Below are 21,267 nucleotides of genomic sequence, written 5' to 3'. Positions count from 1 at the left end.
TCATAAATACTTCTTGCTTTTGGTTGAATGGCCATTGGACTCAGGGCACTTGCTTCTGAATCTGATTTTACATCCATATTATTAACAGCATTTTCCATCTTCGATGTAGCACATGAATGCTTTTTTGTGATCACTGTTGATCTTAAATGCATTGATCCTTTAACATATTCTTTTATACACGCACTGTCCTTTAAAATAGTATTCACTGTTGAAGCAGCAAGACCTAATTCCTTGCAGTAGATGACAAACTTTGTCCTCCTTCATAATTCTTAATTAATCATCTTCATTTTTAAATCAATTTTGTTTCGTTTCCTAGCACTGCCAGCACTTGCACTTTCCATTGGTCCCTTTCCCTTCACCATTGTAATAAGTAAATAGGAATGAGGAGAAGATTCTGAAAATTTATTTATGTTTTTTATATGACTGAAGATTTCGGTGAAGGGGAACTCATTTCACCATAATATCATAATATAAAAACCCACAGAATTCCAGTTATCGGTATTATCGCAAATGCAATAAGATCGAGTTTACTATCAGTTTATAATAGATTATGCTAAAAAAAAAAGCCCAATAAACCAGAAAGTGCAAATTGTTTTTATTGTTTTATGGTAGTGACCTCCAGAAATGTGTTTTAGAAAAATATCACAAAGACGTTCAAAACTGATTCTTATAACAGAACATAAGTATGATAACGATGAAAGTGTAGTGCAATTTTCATTATAAAAATTACCTTTTAGAGAGATAAATAGCTTAGTTATATAGCGAAAATTTCAACTTCCAAGGTCCTGGAATGAATTACCAAATAAAAAACAATTTGTTATTGGGTTCAACATTATGATATTTTCATGATATCTCCCTTTATTCCTACGGGATGTAAAATATGTTTCCAAGATTTTTTAAGTTTGCACCAGCTGGCAAAAAATTACGTAAAGTCGAATTTCCATAAGTCGAGTATTGCGTAAGCTGGGGAATGGCTGTATATCAAAGTGAATATACAGCAATTTTTAGCTAATTTCCCCTCTTGGAAATATGGTAGTAGGATGTACAGTAGATACGAGTATATACAGTATTTCCCTTTTCCACTATGAAATTGCTAGGTCTTTGAATGCACTATTGTACTTTTTTTTTTTTTTATAATTCATTTTAGAGGACATGATCATACCCATGGTATATCTGAAACCACAGTATGAAGAGGCTTGTTATATCAAGGTTGCGGCACCTCCGTAGCCAGGTGGGCACAGAGCAGCAGTGCATAGCACATGCTTCTTGATTAGACCGGCGTTCGAGCCCGTGACTACCAAATACGAAGGATGCGGAAAGGTCAGAGAATGACCACTGCATATCCCCGGAGCAATATGGCCTTAGTTGCTAATGCTCCTAAAAACCAAATAACAAACAAACAATATCAAGGTTGCATAGTAATTATTAATAATACTGATGTATTATTAATAAACTCAAGTAATTAATAATATTGATGTATTATTAATTACTTGATGCATTTAAAGTTTAATCTCAGTTTACTGATCATACAAAGGTGGGCACAATGGTTAATGACAGAGTAATCAGAGTATGGTGGGCGCCTCCATAGCCAGGTGGGCAGGAGCAGCAGTGTGTAGCACACGCTTCTTGATTATACCGGGGTTCGAGCCCATGACCACCAAATACAGAGGATGTGAAAATGTGACCACCGCATATCCCCGGAGCAATATGGCCTTAGTTGCTAATGCTCCTAAAAACCAAATAACAAACAAACAGAGTATGGTACTTCAAGAGGATCTAGTTAAACTAAGCAGACTCAGCAAAATGGTAAATGAGGTTTATCAGTCCCAATTGAAAAGTACTACATTTGGTAGCAGTAAGTCCAGAACAGCATACATTTGGATGGCAGCAAATTCAAGGTAGAGGAATGTGAAAAAGATCTAGGGGTAACTGTTCTGTCCAACATTTATAGAGCTCTGTCAAAGATACACAGAAGGAACTTTTCCAGCAGGGACAAAGACATAATCATCTCTTTGTATAACGTAATGGATAGACTACATCTGGAATACCACACACAAGTTTGGAAACCTCACTTTAGGAGGGATCGAGATCTGTTGGAAAGGGTGCAGAGAAGAGCAAAAAAATTAGCTGAAGGGCATAGAAGGATATTCTTACCAAGGAAGGCAGGGGTTTTGTACATTGCAGTCTCTAGAAACTTGACATCCACATGGTAACCTAACTAAAGTGTATACAGCTTCAAAAGGATTATAAACTAAATAACTTTAAACTAAATGCTGATGGCATTATAACTCTTTTTCAAATGACACACAAACAGCAACATTGAAAGATTACTCTGCTATTTATTTAAAATATGCAGTAGTGATATGACAGCCTGTTTCCAGATTTAATGAATAAGTTCTATTGTAAATCATCTTTTGCCCATCAAACCAAAAGAAGACAGTTCTCACTCTAATATAGCATCTGAATGGCACATTCCATACGTTATTTTGATCAAAATATTTGAAATGAAAGTATTAGTAATAAATATATTTTAAACTTTACACAGGTAAAATGCTTTCTTTTCAAGGATTTTCAGTCCTCAGTTTACTAAATAATACCTTGCTTTCATGTATTTATGTACTCAATAGCGTATTCTTACTTGCATTTCTCACTGCTGGGGAGTTGCATCCTGCAATCTTGTATAACTGAACTTCCTTGATGTCCAAGGTTTGTAAGGATATGCTTGGGGAATGATTGGACTTCGGTAAACAACTTTGTAATGTTTGGAAACTGTATTTAATACATATATAAATAAATAGATATTGATTAAAAACTGGTAAGAACAAGAATAAGACTAAAATAGAAATAAACAAAAATAAATAAAAAAATGTCAGTCATTTCCATATGGAAATGCCTTTCATAATAAGTGCTAATCCAATTTACTCTACTAAATGCAAGTTATCAGTTTATATTCACTCAATTTCTGGATAACACACAAAAAAAAAAAAAACAAACAAAAAAAAAAAACGAGGCCCTTCTCTCTTACTGTTCACTTGTGATAATATTAAAAAAAATTATTTTTTAAGATGGAGCGAGGCCCCTTGTAATGCGAGGCCCTAAGCTGTATCTTGTTTGGCTTATGTGTAAATTCGGCCCTGGCCGCAGATTGGAAATATTTAGACATATCGATATTGTAACAGCATGGAAGCTGCAGCCACCATTCCCACTTCACATTGAGTGTCTGACTCCTATACTTACCCAAGAGAGCATTGTTACAAGTTACTGCACATTTTAAAAATTATCTAACTTTTAAGGTCAACTTGTATGGCAGGTATAAAATCCTAAGCTCGAATTAAACGTATGTGTTTAGTGTTAGAGAGACACGAATTAGTACCAATATATTTACAATTTATTACACATATATTTTTGCACAAATATATGTACACTGTTGATCACCTTTTAAAACTCAAGAATTTGTTCACCTTCTTCATCAGATAAAAAATAGTTTATGGAATGTACAAGGAGTTAGGTTTTCTCAGTTACTTATTCAGCTCTTGAAAAGTAAAACTTTTGAGATTGTATCTCTTATGGGCTTCCATATTGAGATATTGTTTACAGGGAAATTATTTTTACAGTCAACGTGATAAAAATCTCAACAAAGTGGTTGCTCTGAATAATCACGGAATGCATATACACTCCATTTGTAATGAGAGGAATGTTTCCGTATGTAGCCCATCCGTCTGATGATGATGATGATGTGTGATCCAGGAAGAATATGGGCTCAAATTTTCGCTTCCAACGTTGCAGTTGTAAGGTCTGCGACTTACACAAGAAAGTATTTTCCTGAACCTCTCTCAATGACCTCTGTTGTACTTATGGTGGATGTATTTGGATTTATTGATTTCCACAATTATTGACACTGCATTATCATCAAATCCATCAATTTTGCTGGCCTTCCTTTCTACCCATCTTTCACATTCATTTCAAATTGCACTGATCGTAAAGTGACCAGATCCTTCGTAATCCAATGCTAATCCAATGCGGGACAATAATTTTAAACCCCCCCACCTCTAAAAACAATATTTGCATATTTTTTTTATTTATAAAAAAAATATTATTATTATTATTATTAGCCACATGGTGCAAGGAAGCCTGAGGCTTATGCTGCACCAACCAAAAAAAAAAAAAAAAAAATTCCAAAATTACCCTGAGAGAGAGAGAGAAGTAGAAAGGAATCACCAAAAAAGAGAAGAATGATGATATCCAACTCAGGACCCTGGGTTTGCCAAGCCCATACTCACCAGATGCAGCCCCTGGGGATTCCCATACAAAATATAAATTAAATACATATATTTCTTTGAACTAAATATATATTTTTGTATATATTTGTTTTATTTCACAGAAATACCTATATAATATAGGTATTTCTGTGAAATAATAATAATACATACTTCTTAAAAATAAAAACGACAGAAATTAAATAATATAATTAATTATATTTTTAAATTAATATAAAAAAATTAATTAAATATATATTTTTTTCTGCTGAGTGAATTTTTCTTAATAATTTTTCATTATTTCTTCGTAAAATTCATCACAAGAATTAGCAAAATTGCACTTAGTATTTCTTTCAACGTTTCTAAAGTCAGTTGTGTTTTTTCTGACGCCTACAACTTATTTACTACCGAAAAAACTCTTTCCGTTGCACCATTGGTTCAGTGCAAACATAATGCAAATCCAATTACTCTTTTCAAATGTCTGCATGGTATGTACCTTGTGTCAAAATGTTTAAATATTTCCACCCACCTCATATCTATTGGCATTCTCTCGTTATTCCATTCTTTTATTTTTGAATCATCAGTATATTTTTATATTTTAATCATCAGCATATGAAATCTCGTCAAAAAACCGCACTTGCTTCTTCATCCGCATCTATTAACTTAATTTTAACGTGAATCATGATATAAGTATGGAGGCTACATGTCCAATCCGGGACATTTTGCAATGCGGGTCAAACAACTTAAATCCGGGATTGTCCCACATAATCCGGGACGTCTGGTCACTTTAACCAATCGGCAATCGCTTTCTCACTGTCGATACCTGCTTCACGAGCTATAGAGGCCTGACGTAGCCCAGTGGTCAGGAGCGAGAGTGCATCGCACGCGTTCCTTGAGTGGACCGGGGTTCAAGCCCGTGACTACTAAATACGATAAATATTTGTATTGACGATTTATTGTAAACTCTACTGACTTGGTTGTCGTGCCGGAGTATAAACAGAAAATTTATTTATTTATTTATTTATAATATTCTGTGGCACATCCAGCGTCCAAAAGTAAATCACGGTTATGATCTGCTGTAATGTCATATGACCTTTTTCCAAAAAAAAAAAAAAAATTGAGATCACGAACAGTTTCCTAAAATTGCATACTTTGCAGGCCCATCTCCGGCTGTCGATCCCTTGTCCGTGGATGCTGGCCGGTTACAAATTGCACATGTAAATAGTGTTGCCAACTCTTAATAATACTTCCCGCTAGCCGCATGCTCCATATCCGCTATTTTTAACACTTAACCCGCTAACTTTTTAAATTTTTATTTGGGTTAAATCCTATTAATGGTGCCATAAAAAATAATGGGTGCCTTAAAAATTTTTAAGACCTCAACATTTATGTCCAAGCAAAAACTTCCCAATTGCATATTAAATGCAGTTTATTCTGGGGAAGAAATCAAAAATAACAAGAACCATTTAACGGGGTTGATGAATTTATGCAGTGCATGATCACTGGATTTCTTGGTTGGCGAAAAATTACATTTTGCAGAGTACAGCTTTTTTTTTTTTTTTTTTTTGTTAGTGCATCAGCTTCTGTGACCATAATGCACCTCCCAAAGTTTTTGCATTTTACTCTGATCCAAGCCCGAGGCGGGATTCGAACGAGCGACCTTTGGGTTGCCAGGCAGGCACTTTACCCACCTGGCTAGCCCGGTCGGCACAGCTTTTTCTGAAGTTTGCAATCTTGAAATGCGGCTTACAAAAAGTAAATGTAAAGCTGATATGTTTAGATGGGGTTGTAAGAAACCTTGCCATAAAACAAAGAGTATTAAACATAAATCATTTTTTAATGATAGTAAATAAATAAATTTTCTGTTTATACTCCGGGACGACCAAAGGAGTTCACAAGATAGAATACAAGAAACAGCACCGTATTCAGTAGTTACTGAGCTTGAACGCTGGTTACTCAAGGGACGTGTACTTATGCACCCACGCGCCTGACCACTAGGCTACGGCGGCCTTATCTCAAAATTTATTATTTCTGTACTTCTGTTCCCAAGATTGGAATCGAGATTGCATTGCTCTTGATTTAAATATCAATAAAAACATTGTTATTGAAAAATGCAAAGATCTGAGGGAGATCTGCATTATATCAATAATTGATTAAGATAGTTAACTAGGAGGGGGAATTTCAGAAAATGGAATACCTATCGAAGTTGAAATTGATGAATCAGCATTTTTCAAAAGAAAATATAATTGAGGACGACTAATAGGAACAATGGGTTTTTGGTGATTTCGAAAGAATTATCAAACGATATTTTTTAGTTACAGTAGAAAATAGAGATAAAACAACTCTATTATCAATTATAAGAGAGAGAATATTGCCAGGTACAAGAATCATCAATGATGGATGGCCTGCATATAAAGATCTCTACCGAGACATTAATTATATTCATGATGAGGTTATTCATCGCTATAATTTTGTTTCTCCAGATGATTCAAGTGCTCACACTCAAAATATTGAATACACTTGATTACATGCCAAAGGAAAATTAAAATGCCAGTTTGGAACACAGGATAGTCTACTAGAAGGTTATCTATGAGTTTCTATTTGGAAGAAAATTTTCTAAAGAAAAATTGTTTAATTATCTTATTTTAGAAATAAATAAATAAGAAAGGTCAATTTTTTTGTGTTTTGAAAGTTAATTGAATTTTTGATTTTCCCTAATTTTTTATTTATTAAAATTTTTCTACTTTTTTAAGCATATATTTTATATTTTTTTATGGCACCCATTAATAGGTTTAGCCTTCATTTGTGTGTGTAAGGGTTTGAAAAATATATTATATATAAATAGTTATTTATTTTCTGTTTTTAATATAAAATAAATATCTAAATTAAAGTCGAAATTCAATACCTCCTCATCATATGCTTCTTGTGTGCCCATTTTGCGAAGCACTTCTTTAGGTAAAACATAATTTTTACAACATTTTTCAACTCTTTTGAGCCCGTTCGGTTGCCCATGTTTCGGAGAAAAGCGCTTTCAGCTCTGGTTCGCACCATTGCTCTGCTCCGATCTGTTCTTTACTAAGTACTTCGTTGCTATTAATTCGTCGAATTGAAAACGTCCTGTCATCATTTAAAATTTCTACTCTTTTTTTTTTTTTTTTTGATAAAATTCCAGGCTAAATTCCCAAATCTACTAATGATGTTTTAATGAACTAAATTTTTTGGAAATTAAAATTATGCCTCTTTTGTTGCTACCGAAATGAGATATGGGATTTTAGGCACCATTTGGTCGGTTTCACCACCTGCTGTCAATTCTGTTGGGCAATTAATTGAACTATGAAGTACAAAACAAGGTGACTTAGAAGGCAGTTTACTTATACCTTTGTTCTCGAAGGTATCACAGTGAAGATAATCACCATCCTCCCCACACTGAGCGGAAAAGTCCTGCGTTCGAATCCGTCAATGTGGAGAGAAATTTTTAAGGTTTTTTTTTTTCAAAATGTGGTTGAGTTGGTCGGTCTCAGGCTAGAGCTGCATGATTTTATCTGATGCTTCGTCCAGCAAACAAAAAAATTGACCACAAATACACACGCGATTTACAGACAACACTGACTCCTCGTAGCCTTAATTGATTTGTTGCTTAACATCCATATGCCTATACCGTTCTATTGTTACTGTCGTTGTTCTAGAGTTTTAGGCGCATCAGCAACTTAGGCGATATTGCACCGTATATATGTATATAAACTGCGTGTGTTCTGTGGTTGGTTTGCTGTTTGCTGGACGAAAAACCCGGGTTTCCAGCAGAAAAAAAATGCTGTCCTCATCTGACACCGACTAACTGAGCCAGGTTGTGAAAAAGACCTATAAAAATTCGTCTCATGATTGATGGAATTCGAACTCAGATCTTTTCTACCCAGTGTAGGGAGAACATACCCTTCTGAATGACCAAGAAATCACCCATAATGGTTGAAGATGTTTGAAAACTAATTATATTCAAATCACATTAATATAGCGAGTGTTATTTCGTAAAAATAAAGAGTTATCTTAATTTAAAAAAGTGCCAAGGAAAACTGAGACGTCATTATATTACATACATAAATTGTGTATCCTAATATCCAGGGGTGAGTGCTCCCAGGATTTTCTAAAGGAGGGGATTAAAGTAAAAAAAGCAATATTTTGATCATAATGGGACTTTAACTCCTGCTACTACCTGTTTGGTTTTCTGTTGTTGTTGTAGGGTTTTAGGAGCATCAGCGACTAAGGCCATGCTGTCTGCACATTGCATGTGCTCTGTGTTCGATTTTCTGTTTGCTAGACAACAAAAACAGAGTTTCTGGGAGGAAAAACCAAGCTACCCTATCCTGAGACCGACTAGCTCTACCAGTTTTTTGAACAACTGTGTGAAAAAAGCCCATGAAAATTCCTCACATCATTAACGAGACTCAAACTCAAGTCTTTTCAACCCGGTGTTAGGAGGATGGCGATTCTACCAACTGTGTCACCCACGAAGATTGGTGTCCGAGATGATATACCAGTTTCTGGGGAAAGGGGGATATAAAGCATGCAATCCACATTTCAGAACTATTTATACAGTTAATAAAATTATTAGACCGTCCATGTCTAATAATGCATTGTGTGACCAGATCAATCATAATTTTATGGAGTTATTCGTGTACTTAGATAAATTTGGCCTGGCTCTAAATCAGCAGAAGACTGTAACGATGGTGTACTCTCTCAAAAAATCACCAATGCTCGTACATCCAAAAATAAATGGAATGCCTATCCCAATTGCACAACTCATAGAGATCTGGGGATAATATTTTACATCAAACTTACGTTCACGTCGCATACTGATTTACTTGTAAAGAGGACGAACTATCTACGTTGGACGTCCAAGCAACACCTTTTGCAAGTGAGACAAGCTGCGACAACCGCACGATACATAAGAACAACAATGTATTCGGCCATATTGTACTGTGCTGAATTCTGGGCGTCCGCTACCCCTACCCACATTAGGAGGATATATGGGACTGAATTCGAGCTGCTGAAGTGGGCCAACAATAAACACAATCTCCCCCCTTTAGTTAAGGACTACATAGCTTGCGGAACAACTGAACGCCGAAACTACAGCGTTTCCCAGATATCATTGCCTGGAAACGACTCATAACTACAATAAAGATGACAGGCGTGATATCCTCACCGTGCTTCTGGCAAATTTGTGAGTGGCACATCTCACCATCTGCCTTAAGAAGCGCCAAATCGCCGAGGATGAAAGCAAACAGATGAAGATGGCTGATAGGGTCATACCAGCCAGGGCGTTGGAATCAATCAGCTGTTATCTCAAATTGGAATTGACCTCGAGAGGCTAATAAAAGATCCGAAGTACAGAAAAAACACCGCAATGTGATTCGCTGAGGCTACTGTCGCCTAACAGTTCTGTGCGTTTTTTGAACAACTGTGTGTACTCAACGGTGTGCTTATGTGAACAAGTGTCTATAGTGTTTTCAATTGTCTATAGTTGTTGTTACACTGAACAACTTTCACGTTAATTGTGCAATGATATATAGGAATTTTTTTCTCAGACTCTAGACAGAAATGCAGTGTAAATTTAATCAATCTATATTTTCTATTTGTTTATATTGCGTTATATGTAAATCCCCTGGCATTTACTGCCGTGAAAAAAAAATCACATTATTATATTAGGGTCGCCCGTAAATGATTACATATAAGTACCCGTTTCTGTATTGTGTTTGTAAATTGTGTGTGTTCTCTGGTCGATTTGTTTGTTTTGCTGGAAGAAAAATCCCCAATTTCCGGTGGGAAAAACCTTGCTATTTACGCCTGCGATCGACTAACATAACCACGGAGTGAAAAAAAGCCCATTAAAGTTCCTCGCGTCATCGACGGGATTCGAACCCGGGCCTTTTCCACCCAGTGTGGGGAGGACGGTGACAATACCACTATGCTACATGCACAGACTTGACTGCTGTGAAGGGAATTTGTCACTCACCAATGTAACACTTTATTTAGTATAGTAGGACAAATAAAGATTTATTTATTTAAAATTTCTCTGTCTCTATGTCTATGTAAGTATACTTGAACTTCTGTGGGCAACAAAAATGTTACCGATGTTCTTGTAAGGTTTTAGGCACATTTTAGCGTTTAAGCGCATCAGAAAGTTACACCATATTGCGCCGTATATAAGATGTCTGTAAATTGCGTGTGTTCTGTAGTCGATTTGCAGTTTCATGAATGAAAAACTCGAGTTTTCTGTAGAAAACACACACCCGAGTTAGGTAAGGATGTTACCGAGACCTTCACTTTTCTGAGAGAATGACGCAGAATTTTCTTTTACTTCATATTTCGGTGTTTAAAAGTCTTTACACGTCTAAAAAGACCTGGGAGTAATTGTGCAGTCAGATATGAAGTTTTCTGACAGTGCAGACATAAAGCCAAAGCAGGTAATGGGGATTGTCAATGATATACAAGAATTTTGCTAGGAGGGAAAAGGAGGTGATTAACCCTTTGTATAAGGCAATGGTCAGGCCAAGCCTTGAGTACTGCGTACAGGTCTGGAGACTTCATTTTAGGAAGGATGTGGAATTGCTTGAGCGAGTACAGAGAAGGGCAACAATACTGGTGAGGGGAACGAAGGGGTGGTCTTACCCAGAAAGGCTTAAGTTCTGCAAATTGCAGCGTCTGTAGATACACCTTATACACCTCAATCAAATCACCTCGCAGGTTATTTGATTGAAGTGTATAAAGCCTTGAATGGGTTGAGCAGGCTCAATTCTGATGGAATTCTTCCTCTTGCTCAGATTACGAATCTGAGGGGCATAAATTCAAATTGAGGAAAGACAGTTATAGAATATATGTGCGTAAATTTGCCTTTAGCCAGCCGGTTGTTGATTGCTGGAACAAACTTCCATCTGTCATTGTGGAAGTTGATAGCTTAAATAAATTCAAGGAGGAACGGGACAAATATTTAGGGAGAATAGATGTGTGAAATGTTTTTTTTTTTTTTTTTTTTTTGACTGATGTTATGTAAGCTTGCTTTCTTATCATATGCTAATGCTAAAGCAGCAACCATCTAACTTCAATTGTTATGCTATTGAAACAATTGCAATATATGATTTAGATAAAGGAATACAATTTAAATATATATACTGTATATATTTCTACGAAACTGATTTTCTTACCTTTCCTCCATTTTGGCATAAATAAGGTAGTTGCGAACAGTACTGCAGAATGTCTCTTCGCTTGTAGCAGCTTTGTGGAAACATTCCACAGAAAGCTGATCTTCGGATACTAAAAAAAAAAAAAAAAAAAAAAAAGATTGAATCGCTTTTGTTTTTTTTTAATATCTACTAAGAAATTTTCAGAAGATGCAAAATTGTAGAGCAATGCAGCCAGAATAAAACAAAACAAACAAAAAAAAAAAAACCATGCAGCTCATAGACGTATGTCGCAGTTAGTTAACAGCATCACAACTTGCCTACTTAAGGATCGGAGCCTTCATGGGTAGTACAGCTGATAGGATCGCTGTCCCCCCCCTGCACCGGGTAGAAAAGACCTGAGTTTGAAACCCTTCGATGATGGGAGAAGTTTTTATGGGGCTTTTCACAACGTGGCAAAGTTAGTCGGTCTCAGGCGAGGTAGCATGGTTTTTTCTACCGGAAACTCGGGTGGTTTTCCATCCAGCAAACAGAAAATCGACCTCAGAAGACATGCAATTTACAGACGGAGCAATATGGCCTCATTCGCCGATGCTCCTAAAACCTTACTACAATACAAAAAAAAAAAATAAATAAAATAATAAAAAATAAATAATAAAGATCGGATTCAACAGCACTCCGTTCATTAACTAGGTAGGCAAGGAAATAACCTGCTTGATGATTGGTAGTCTGTTATCAACAAGGTTATTTCTATTTAGTTCACATTTTGCATTGTACTCAAAAAACAAAATATTGAATTATGTATCAGCTGCTGGGTGAGTTACATGCAATGCGTAATGCACCTCTTGGTTATGCACAGCACTCTTCAGAAGTTGTTGTTGGATTTTTAGGCGTCAGGGACTTAGATCATGTTGGCCATTATATATTATATCTGTACAAATGTCTGCTGACGAGTTGATTTGCACTTTGTGAGGGATGAAAACCTCGAATAATAAACGAGGAAAAATTCTACTCCCTTCGCCTGGGATCGGTTAACTACAGCCTGGATTGAATAGGACTTTAGAAATTCCTTCATTCATAGATGGAAATCGAATCCAAACCTCTCCAAACGAGTAACAAGTGAGGAGACCACAATACTGTCAACTTTTCAGAAACTTCATTCTGACGACAAACTGATACGAAGCTAAAGCCAATGCATAAGTGAGATGGATAGCATCTTACCAGTGATGATTGTTAAACAGGTCGTTAATATTCTGACAGACATCAGAAGAAAAAGAGGCCCTACTGGCTTAAATAGTGGACTGTCCCACAATGCATAACGCCCACTAACGTGAAGGGAGTTTGGTGGACTCTTATTGTCAGCATTCTGTGTGATGAGGATATGTAACAATTTCATTGAGTAAGAGTTCAAGGCTTCTTACCCAAGGATTGCGGATGCCACATCCATTTTTGAAAGTGGTCACTGTCTCAACTTGCCACCAACCCTGCTTTCTTGCAATGATACACAATTCACTAATGAGTGAATTGTGTATTATTGCAATTGTGAATATTCAACTAACAGAACAGTTACGTATGGTCGCACGGCCATCCTCATTTCATAGGGAATGAAAACATCAAATACAATGGTGCATTAACATATCGGCTGGAATTGTTTACTACATCTTATTTTGGCTCCAAGACCATTTGAATTGCAACAGTTATATATTTCTAATACAGTTCCCCTGTAGTGCTTGTTATAGCTTTAGCATAGTGGGACGCTATCACATCTGTATGCATAGTGTTGTCCCTCCTCGCCGTTGGTGGATTGGATGTAGTAATCCCATATCACGGCGACCCCAGTTTCCCAATTTCCAATCCTTCATTCCTTAAAAATTTTTCTTTAGTAATATTTAAAGGGCATGGTACACCACACGCTGGTTAACAGCGTGAAGGATCCGGTAGTCAAAGTATATGCCACCATTCTGGAATGTTGCAAAGTGTGAAAGTGAGCAGCAAATATGCTGAGTTGCTGCGCAATGGAGGGTTGTAATTGTAAAGTTTTAGGCGTATTAGCGACTTAGGCCATATTGTACCGTATATATTATGTCTGTAAATTGCGTGTGTTCTGTGGTTGATTTGCCTGTTTGCTGGACGTAAACCAGTTTCCAGGAGAAACCCCGTGCTACCCTCACATGAGACTAACTTAGACACATTGCGAGAAACGTCCATAAAATTTTCTCACGTCATCGACGAGATTCGAACTCAGGTCTTTTCTACCCGGTGTAGGGAGAATGGCAATTTTACCAAATATATTACGCACCAAAGAGCAATGAAGAGTGGTTACTTTGAACATTTAACATCCAATAACGGAAAATGGCAGTAGCTTTAATGACGTCAGTTGAGTCGGAGTTGCGATGAGTGAATAGATCTCCATGAAGATATTATCATTAGGTTTTATGGTGGTTAAATTAACTTAATGGCCGTTTCTACTAGTGTATATTTGCTTTCAATAATCTTCCACCAGGTATTGTTCCATGCAATAATGATGCTATTTGCCTAACATCTGTTGTTGCGTAATAGCAAACTAGAAACTTAATACGGAAATCAAGTTTCACATAGTAGTGATTTTTTTCTTTCAGAAAGTAGTACTTTATTTCTGAATTCATATACACACATTTTAACACTTTTCATTTGGACAACCATCTGGCTTTCCGCTAGAACAGAAAATCCGATTCTGTTCCTATTCTTTCTGAGTTCTTTATTAAGTCTGAATTTCATTTGATTAAATTAGCCGTTTTTCACACTAAGTTTGTAAAAATGAACTGAGAGTAAAATTCATCAAGAAATAAACTGTTCTAAACACTTTACACACACACCAGGATAAATGAGCATCACGTTACAAACCCTTTAGCAGATACTTCTTCACATGCACAATGAGTAAAAACAAGGATTACAAATTTTCCTTTATCAAACTACTGACTTCGGGTTGTAAGAGGTACTTCTAATCCGGTGTCTAGCGTTGTCACAGCTGTTCTCCGGCAACTCCGCCCCTACACTCTATTAATACCTAAAATAGCCCATTTAATTATTCCCTATGTTTCTTTCCTTCTGTTTAAAGCGATTCGGCTAAATTTCTTCATGTAAAAATTCGGTTCTTTTGATGCCAATACTTGGACGTTTTTGTGCATTGCACATTCTATTTGCGTAACTGGAGACTAGGCACCCGCGAGATGAACTAATTGAGATGTTTCCGGCTTTGAATGGATTGAGCAAGCACAATGCGGATGAAATTCTTCCTCATGTTCAAACTACACACATGAAGGAGCCAAAATTCAAATTGAGGAGGAATTGTTACAGAATAGATTTCTGTGGAAGTTTGTCTTTTGCCAGTGGGTAGTTGATTGCTGAAATAAACTTCCATCTGTTGTTGTGGAAGTTGATAGGTTAAATAAATTCAGCGAAGAACTAGACAAACTATTGGAGGGAATGAATAAGTGAAATAGGAAGGTTTTTTTTTTACTAATGCTATATAAACTTACTTTCTCGCTCTATTTGCTAATGCTAATACTAATAACTTCAGAAAATCTTGTCGGGAAAAATCTTATCTGACCAATTTGATTGGATACGATGATGCAGTCACAAAGGAACTGGATGCAAAAAAATAATTTTGATATCACTACCTGGATTTCAGGAAAGCTTTTGATACCGTTGCACATAAAAGCTGCTGTAGAAATTGGAGCAGTGTGGAATTAAGGGCAATTTACTGCTGTGGATAAAAGAATGGTTGAGAAATAAACTGTTCGAAGAACAGAGACAGTGGTTATCAATGGACACTACTCTTCTTGGACTAATATTATTAGTGGAGTTCCCCCGAGTCCGTGGGAATCCACTAATAACATGATCGGCCCATTGTTGTTTTCTATATTTATCAATGATATTGATGAAGGCATATCAAGCGTAATGTCCAAGTTTTCAGATAATACAAAGGTTGGCAAGGTGGTTAATGGCAGTATGCTACTGCAAAGAAATTTAGAAACGTTGGGCAGACGGTCTAAGAAATGACAAATGCAGTGATAAACGTTAAACTTCATTAGCATTAGCATATGCAATATGGATAGCAGTAACCCCAAAGTAACATACCAACTGTGTGGTACTACACTCAGGGTAGTGGAACATGAAAAAGACATGGGATAATTGCGCAGTCATATATTCAATTCACTGAGCAGTGCAGGCAGGCTGCCAGAGCAGCCCATGGGGTTTTGTTGATGATGATGTACGGGAATTTTGTTGGCAGGGATAAGGAGGTGTATAAGGCAATGATTAGGCCACATCTTGAGTACTGCATACAGATGTGGAGGCATTATGTTAGGTAGGATGTAGAGCTCCTGGAACAGGTAGAGAGAACGGTGAGGGACTGCTCTTACAAAGAATGGCTTCAGTTCTGCAAATTGTAGAGTCTAGAGACTAAGCACCTGTAAAGTGATCTATGGCTTGAGTAAACTCAATGCTGATGCTATTCTTCCGCTTGCTCAGACTATTCAAATGAGGGAATATAGTTTCAAATTGAGGAAGGGTTGCAGAATAGATGTGTGGAAGTATGTCTTTGGCAAGCAGGTGATTGATTGTTGGAATAAACTCCCATCTCTTGTTATGCAATTTTTTTTTCAAGTTCAAATTATTTTATTAGTCACCCAGAACTGCTTCTATATACCCATATATGTATTGTGTCTATATATTGCGTGTGTTGTTCTCTGATCGATTTGCCTATTTTGCTGGACGAGAAAACCCCAATTTCTGGAGAAAAAACCTTGTTATCTATGCCTGAGACCTACTAACTCAACCGCGGAGTGAAAAAGGCCCATTAAAGTTCCTCGCGTCATCGACGGGATTCGAACCCGGGCCTTTCCACCCGGTGTCGGAAGGACGGTGACGATACCACTGCGCTACCGAGCAGACTGTGGAAGTGGATAGCTTCAATAAATTCATGTGGAAGAAGTTGACAAACTTAATATGTAAATCTTTGCAATGGTTTAATTAATCGTCACATCACTATTTTTTTAATTCAGAAATATTATAAAACATTTTAAATATTTCTACATGTTATTTCATACAGTATTTGTAAACCTTTCAGTTAACGAGAAAATTGTTGTGTCCATAATTTGAAAGAAAAAAATTCATTTTGAAATTTTGTTGCTGATCGTGAACAACTTCATCTCTGCTTCGATTATGAAATCGAAATGACGCTTTTCAATCTTTTCCTTACAGTTCTAACCTTTGGAAACGAAGCTTCAATGCCAATGATAGTAGCCATATTATTAGCCGAATCGAAAAAAATTTTTGGACTGCTTCCTCTGTTCCATTTCCTTTAAAATATTGCATGATATTTTGTAGATATTCAAAAAGTCATATATATCAAAATTCTTTTTTTTTTTTTTTTTTTTTTGGAGAACTTTACTTATCGGATTAATTTTATTTAAAATATCATGGCAAATTATAATTGAACAAAGAAACTTATAAGATGATTTAGCATGATTCCTTGTATCCATATTTTTATTTTCATCTTCAGTGATTATAGCAAAATACTAGAAATAACTAGCTTCTCTAGTCATTTCAAGTATTTTATCAGTAATATTTTGTGAAATTATTTCAATAATTTCATGTTGTATTTGATCATCCAAATAATGCACGATATTTTTCGATACAGATTTCTGAATACGGCGAATACGTTCTGCCATAACTGAATCAAATTTAGCAATTTATTATTATTATTATTATTATTAGCCATATGGTGCAAGGAAGTCTGATGCCTGCACCAGCCAAAAACAAAAACAAAAAAAAAAAAAAAAATTCCCGCGTTACCCTGAAAGAGAGAAGTAGAAGGGAATCACCAAGAAATCAAGAAAGAGAAGAATAATGATATCCAGCTCAGGAGCCTGATTTGCCAAGCCCATACTTACCAGATGTGAGCCCTTGGATAAATTGTTTCAGAAAGTTTTAAAAAGTTACCATTGTCATTTTCATATAAATCTTTTGAAGATCCCCTGAACGCTATACATTGCCTTGCTAAAAATAGTATCATATATACTATTCTGGCTTAACTCCAGAACATGGGTATCTCTGTTGAGGGAGTGGACGAAGAAGGAGTGATTGTCCGATCGAGTTCTGTGATTGGTTGATTATTGAGAACGCTAAATTTACCTTATTCTGCGTTTCTGATTGTTTGATTGGATGCAAATTCGCTTCTGATTTTAGCGGGAAATGCGAAATTATCGTGCTGTTGTTTTTTAGTCGTTGTGCTGCTCTGCTGTCCTCGGTTATTGTGTGTTATTCCGTTTGCAAAAGGATGAATGTAAGATTGTAACTGAATGGTGTATGAGTGTGAATTTGATACCTTCAGAATACATGTTTTCAGTGTAGATGTTTGATGAAGTTTACTCAAACTCAAACTATTATATTAGGGCCACCTATTATTTCTAATATATACCCATATATGTATTTTGTCTGTAAATTGCGTGTGTTCTCTGGTCGATTCGCCCGTTTTCCTGGACGAAAATATCCGTTTCTTGGGGAAAAAACCTTGCTATCTGTGCCTGAGACTGACTAACTCAGCCACGGAGTGAAAAAAAGCACATTAAAGTTCCTCGCGTCATCGACGGGATTCGAATCCGGGCTAATGAAGTGTACTGGCATGCGAGGACTGATCACGTTAGTTGTTTTTTTTTCTTGTTTTGCTTTCAAGTTGTTTCTTGACGATTTGATGTTTTTCGCAGTAATTGTATGTATGAATTGTTAGTATCAGGTTCTCTTTATATTAGCGGGGGTGGGGGGCAGCAGCCCACCAAAACAAAAAAAAAAAAAAAAAGAGAAACATTTCTGTTGATGTGCATGAGCAATTCTCATTGTTAATGCACGTGAAATCGTCTAGTAATGTACGGAGGAGAAGAATCAGTGGTAGTGGGTGTATGCGGTGGTAATTTTTGTTAGTTGTTTAAAAAAATTGCCGTTTTGTCGTTTCGGAGAAGGCAAAAAAAAAGTTCGGTGAAATTTACCTGTAAAAGTACTTTGCTGTAACAGCATTTGTACTGTTGCTCGCTCAGCAAACACAGTGGGTGTTATCGGTCTGGAGTAGAAATTGAATCCCATGGGACATTGAAAACCTCTCGAAGTGGAAGGGATAACCTGACCTTTTTTCTTTAGAATTGTGGCACCAGCCTAAAAATTATTAAATTTTTTGGCTGGTGCAGAATAAGCCTCAGGCTTCCTTATATCATATGGATAATAATAATAATAAAGTACTTCTAGAGCAGTGAAGTAAGGCATAACAGCCGAGCGCCCTGGATAGAACTAGAACGAAAGAAACCAAGGACTTACAAGAAATGAAAGGGTGGGAGATTCGGGAAGAAGAAGTAAAACAGACGATCAAGAACTATCACAACTGGCGAACTGCAGCAATAAATAACGTCCACAACTACTGGTACAAGAAGCTCACTTGCACACACAAGCACCCGGCAGAGCAGTTCAGACGAATCATAAGGCACCCAGAGACAATCCCGAAGTTTCTCACTCAAGGAATCACATATCTGAAGCCTAAAGACGAAGATACAAGAAGCTCGGCGAAATATAGGCCAATCACCTGCCTCCCAACAATGTACAAGATCTGACCAGCTGCATAACCAGGAAGATATCAGAACACTTAGAGAGTCAGAACATAATGGCAGAACAGCAGAAAGGATGCAAGCGGCTGAGCAAAGGATGGAAGGAACAATTAACCATAGATGCCGCGATTATGAAGCAAGTCTACAAGAAGCGCTGCAACATGTACACAGCCTACATCGATTACCGCAAGGCCTTCGACTCCGTGCCACATAGCTGGCTAATAGAGGCGCTGAACATCTACAAAGTCAATCCGATAGTGACAAACTTCCTAGGAGAAACAATAGCGAAATGGAGTACCACCATTAAGGTCGAAAACATCACAACCAGGCCAATCCCCATCAGGAGAGGAATCTTTCAAGGAGATTCCCTGAGCCCATTGTGGTTCTGTATAGCACTTAACCTGCTATCCACCATGCTGAACAGTAGCAAGTATGGATATAACCTCAAAGAAGGAAGGAAGAACCTATACACCCTCACCCACCTGATGTACATGATGTACATGGATGACATCAAACCCTACGCGAGAACCGAGAAGCATCTCCAACAACTACTCCAGATCACCGAAGAATTCAGCAATGATATTAGGATAGAATGTGGTCTAGACAAATGCAAGACCCATGGATTGCACTAGGGAAAATTAGTCAACCGAAATTACCAGCTGCAGACTGATAAAAAGATCGAAGCCATGGCAGAGGGAGAGGCCTACAAATACTCGGGGATGATGCAGGCTCAGTAGTTACAGCACATGGTAATTAAGGCCTGCCTGACTGGAAAATACCATCAGAGGCTCAGAAGCCTGCTGAAGCAAAGCTGAATGGAGGGAACACAGTTAAAGCCATAAACACCTATGCAGTCCCAGTGCTAAAATACACCTTCTGGGTCAGAGATTGGACTAACATCGAGCTGGACGATATCATGAGAAAGACAAGGACAATGATGACCAAGAGCCGCCAGCACCACCCGAGATCTGCCGTGGAGAGACTGACAATTGCCCGGGAAGGAGGAAGGGGCCTGATAGACCTCACTGAGCAACAGAAGACAGCGATAGTTAACCTGTAGGATTACTTCCAGAAACACACAGCAGCACTCCACCAGGCTATAAGCAAGATAGATAAGCCAAGCGGTACACCCCACTTAACCTAAGCGAGGAGCCCCCCAACCAGAAGTTACAAACGAATCTAGAAACATGGGCAGAGAAGACACTCCATGGCAGACACTACAATGATCTCCATCAAGATCACATAGATAAAATTGCTTCCAATGCATGGCTCACGAGCGGGACGCTCTTTCCCGAGACTGTAGGATTCATGCTCGCCATTCCAAGACCAGGTAACCAACACCAGAAACTATAGAAAATACATCTCCAAGGAGCCTGGAGTGTCCAATGACACATGTCGACGATGCCACCTGGCCTCAGAAACGATCCAACACATCACCGCGGGATGCAAGGTGATCACCCAGACTGAGTACACTCATAGACACGACCAGGTAGCTAGGATAATACATCAGAAGCTAGCAAGTAAATATCAGTTGATCGAAGAAAGTGTACCGTACTACAAGTACGAACCCTAAGCAATACTAGAGACACCGACCCACAAGCTGTACTGGGCCCGGGCCATAATAACGGATAGGACAATCCCGCACAACAGACCGGACATAACTCTTGTGGACAAGAAGGAAAAGACTACCTATCTGATTGACATATCGGTATCCAACACTGGCAACTTTCAAAAAACCCATGGGGAAAAAATCAGGAAGTACACGAACCTAAGACAGGAGATCAAAGAGATGTGGCATATGCAACAAGTAACGATCATCGTGTCGACCACAGGTATGGTGACAAAGACCCTACATAACAGCCTAGCAGCAATAGGTCTCCCAGCGAACACCTACAAGGAACTCCAGAAAGTTGCAATCCTGAACACCTGTAGGATAGTCACAGAGTTCCTCAACCAACAGTAACACCGGACATAAAAGCAACCACCCTGTGTACTTGGTAGCAATACCTGTCACGAGGTGGGACCCCCAATCAGGGAGAAATAATATAAAGAGCAATAATAATAATAATAACAAAGCAATGGTTAAACAAGCATTAAATAATTTTAAAAGCAATAATTGGACAAGCTGGATTGACAGCTTGGTATCAGTTTTGATTGTTTAATAAGTCACTCCCCCTGGTGTGAATGAGAATGATGGATGAATGG

General features: G+C 37.5%; 1 protein-coding gene across 1 annotated transcript in view; it reads right to left on the bottom strand.

Annotated features, from left to right (window-relative positions):
* The window catches only part of ppk11 (pickpocket 11), a 56,951-nt gene extending 45,416 nt beyond the window's left edge, over positions 1 to 11,535 (bottom strand). Inside the window, exons 1-2 of the mRNA XM_090372212.1 lie at positions 11,453 to 11,535; positions 2,639 to 2,769 (exon numbers count right to left, since the gene is read on the bottom strand). Of these exons, the coding sequence (XP_090228338.1) occupies positions 2,639 to 2,667 (29 nt within the window). The 5' untranslated portion in view covers positions 2,668 to 2,769; positions 11,453 to 11,535. The remainder of the gene's footprint in view (positions 1 to 2,638; positions 2,770 to 11,452) is intronic.
* Between the last annotated feature and the right edge of the window lie 9,732 nt (positions 11,536 to 21,267).

This window comes from Mastigoproctus giganteus, chromosome 4, assembly GCF_048544385.1.
Source record: "Mastigoproctus giganteus isolate SK-2022 chromosome 4, ASM4854438v1, whole genome shotgun sequence".
NCBI classification, from domain to species: Eukaryota; Metazoa; Arthropoda; class Arachnida; order Uropygi; family Thelyphonidae; genus Mastigoproctus; species Mastigoproctus giganteus.
Note: the sequence above shows the minus strand (reverse complement) of the source record. Positions and strands in the feature narration are given on the sequence as shown.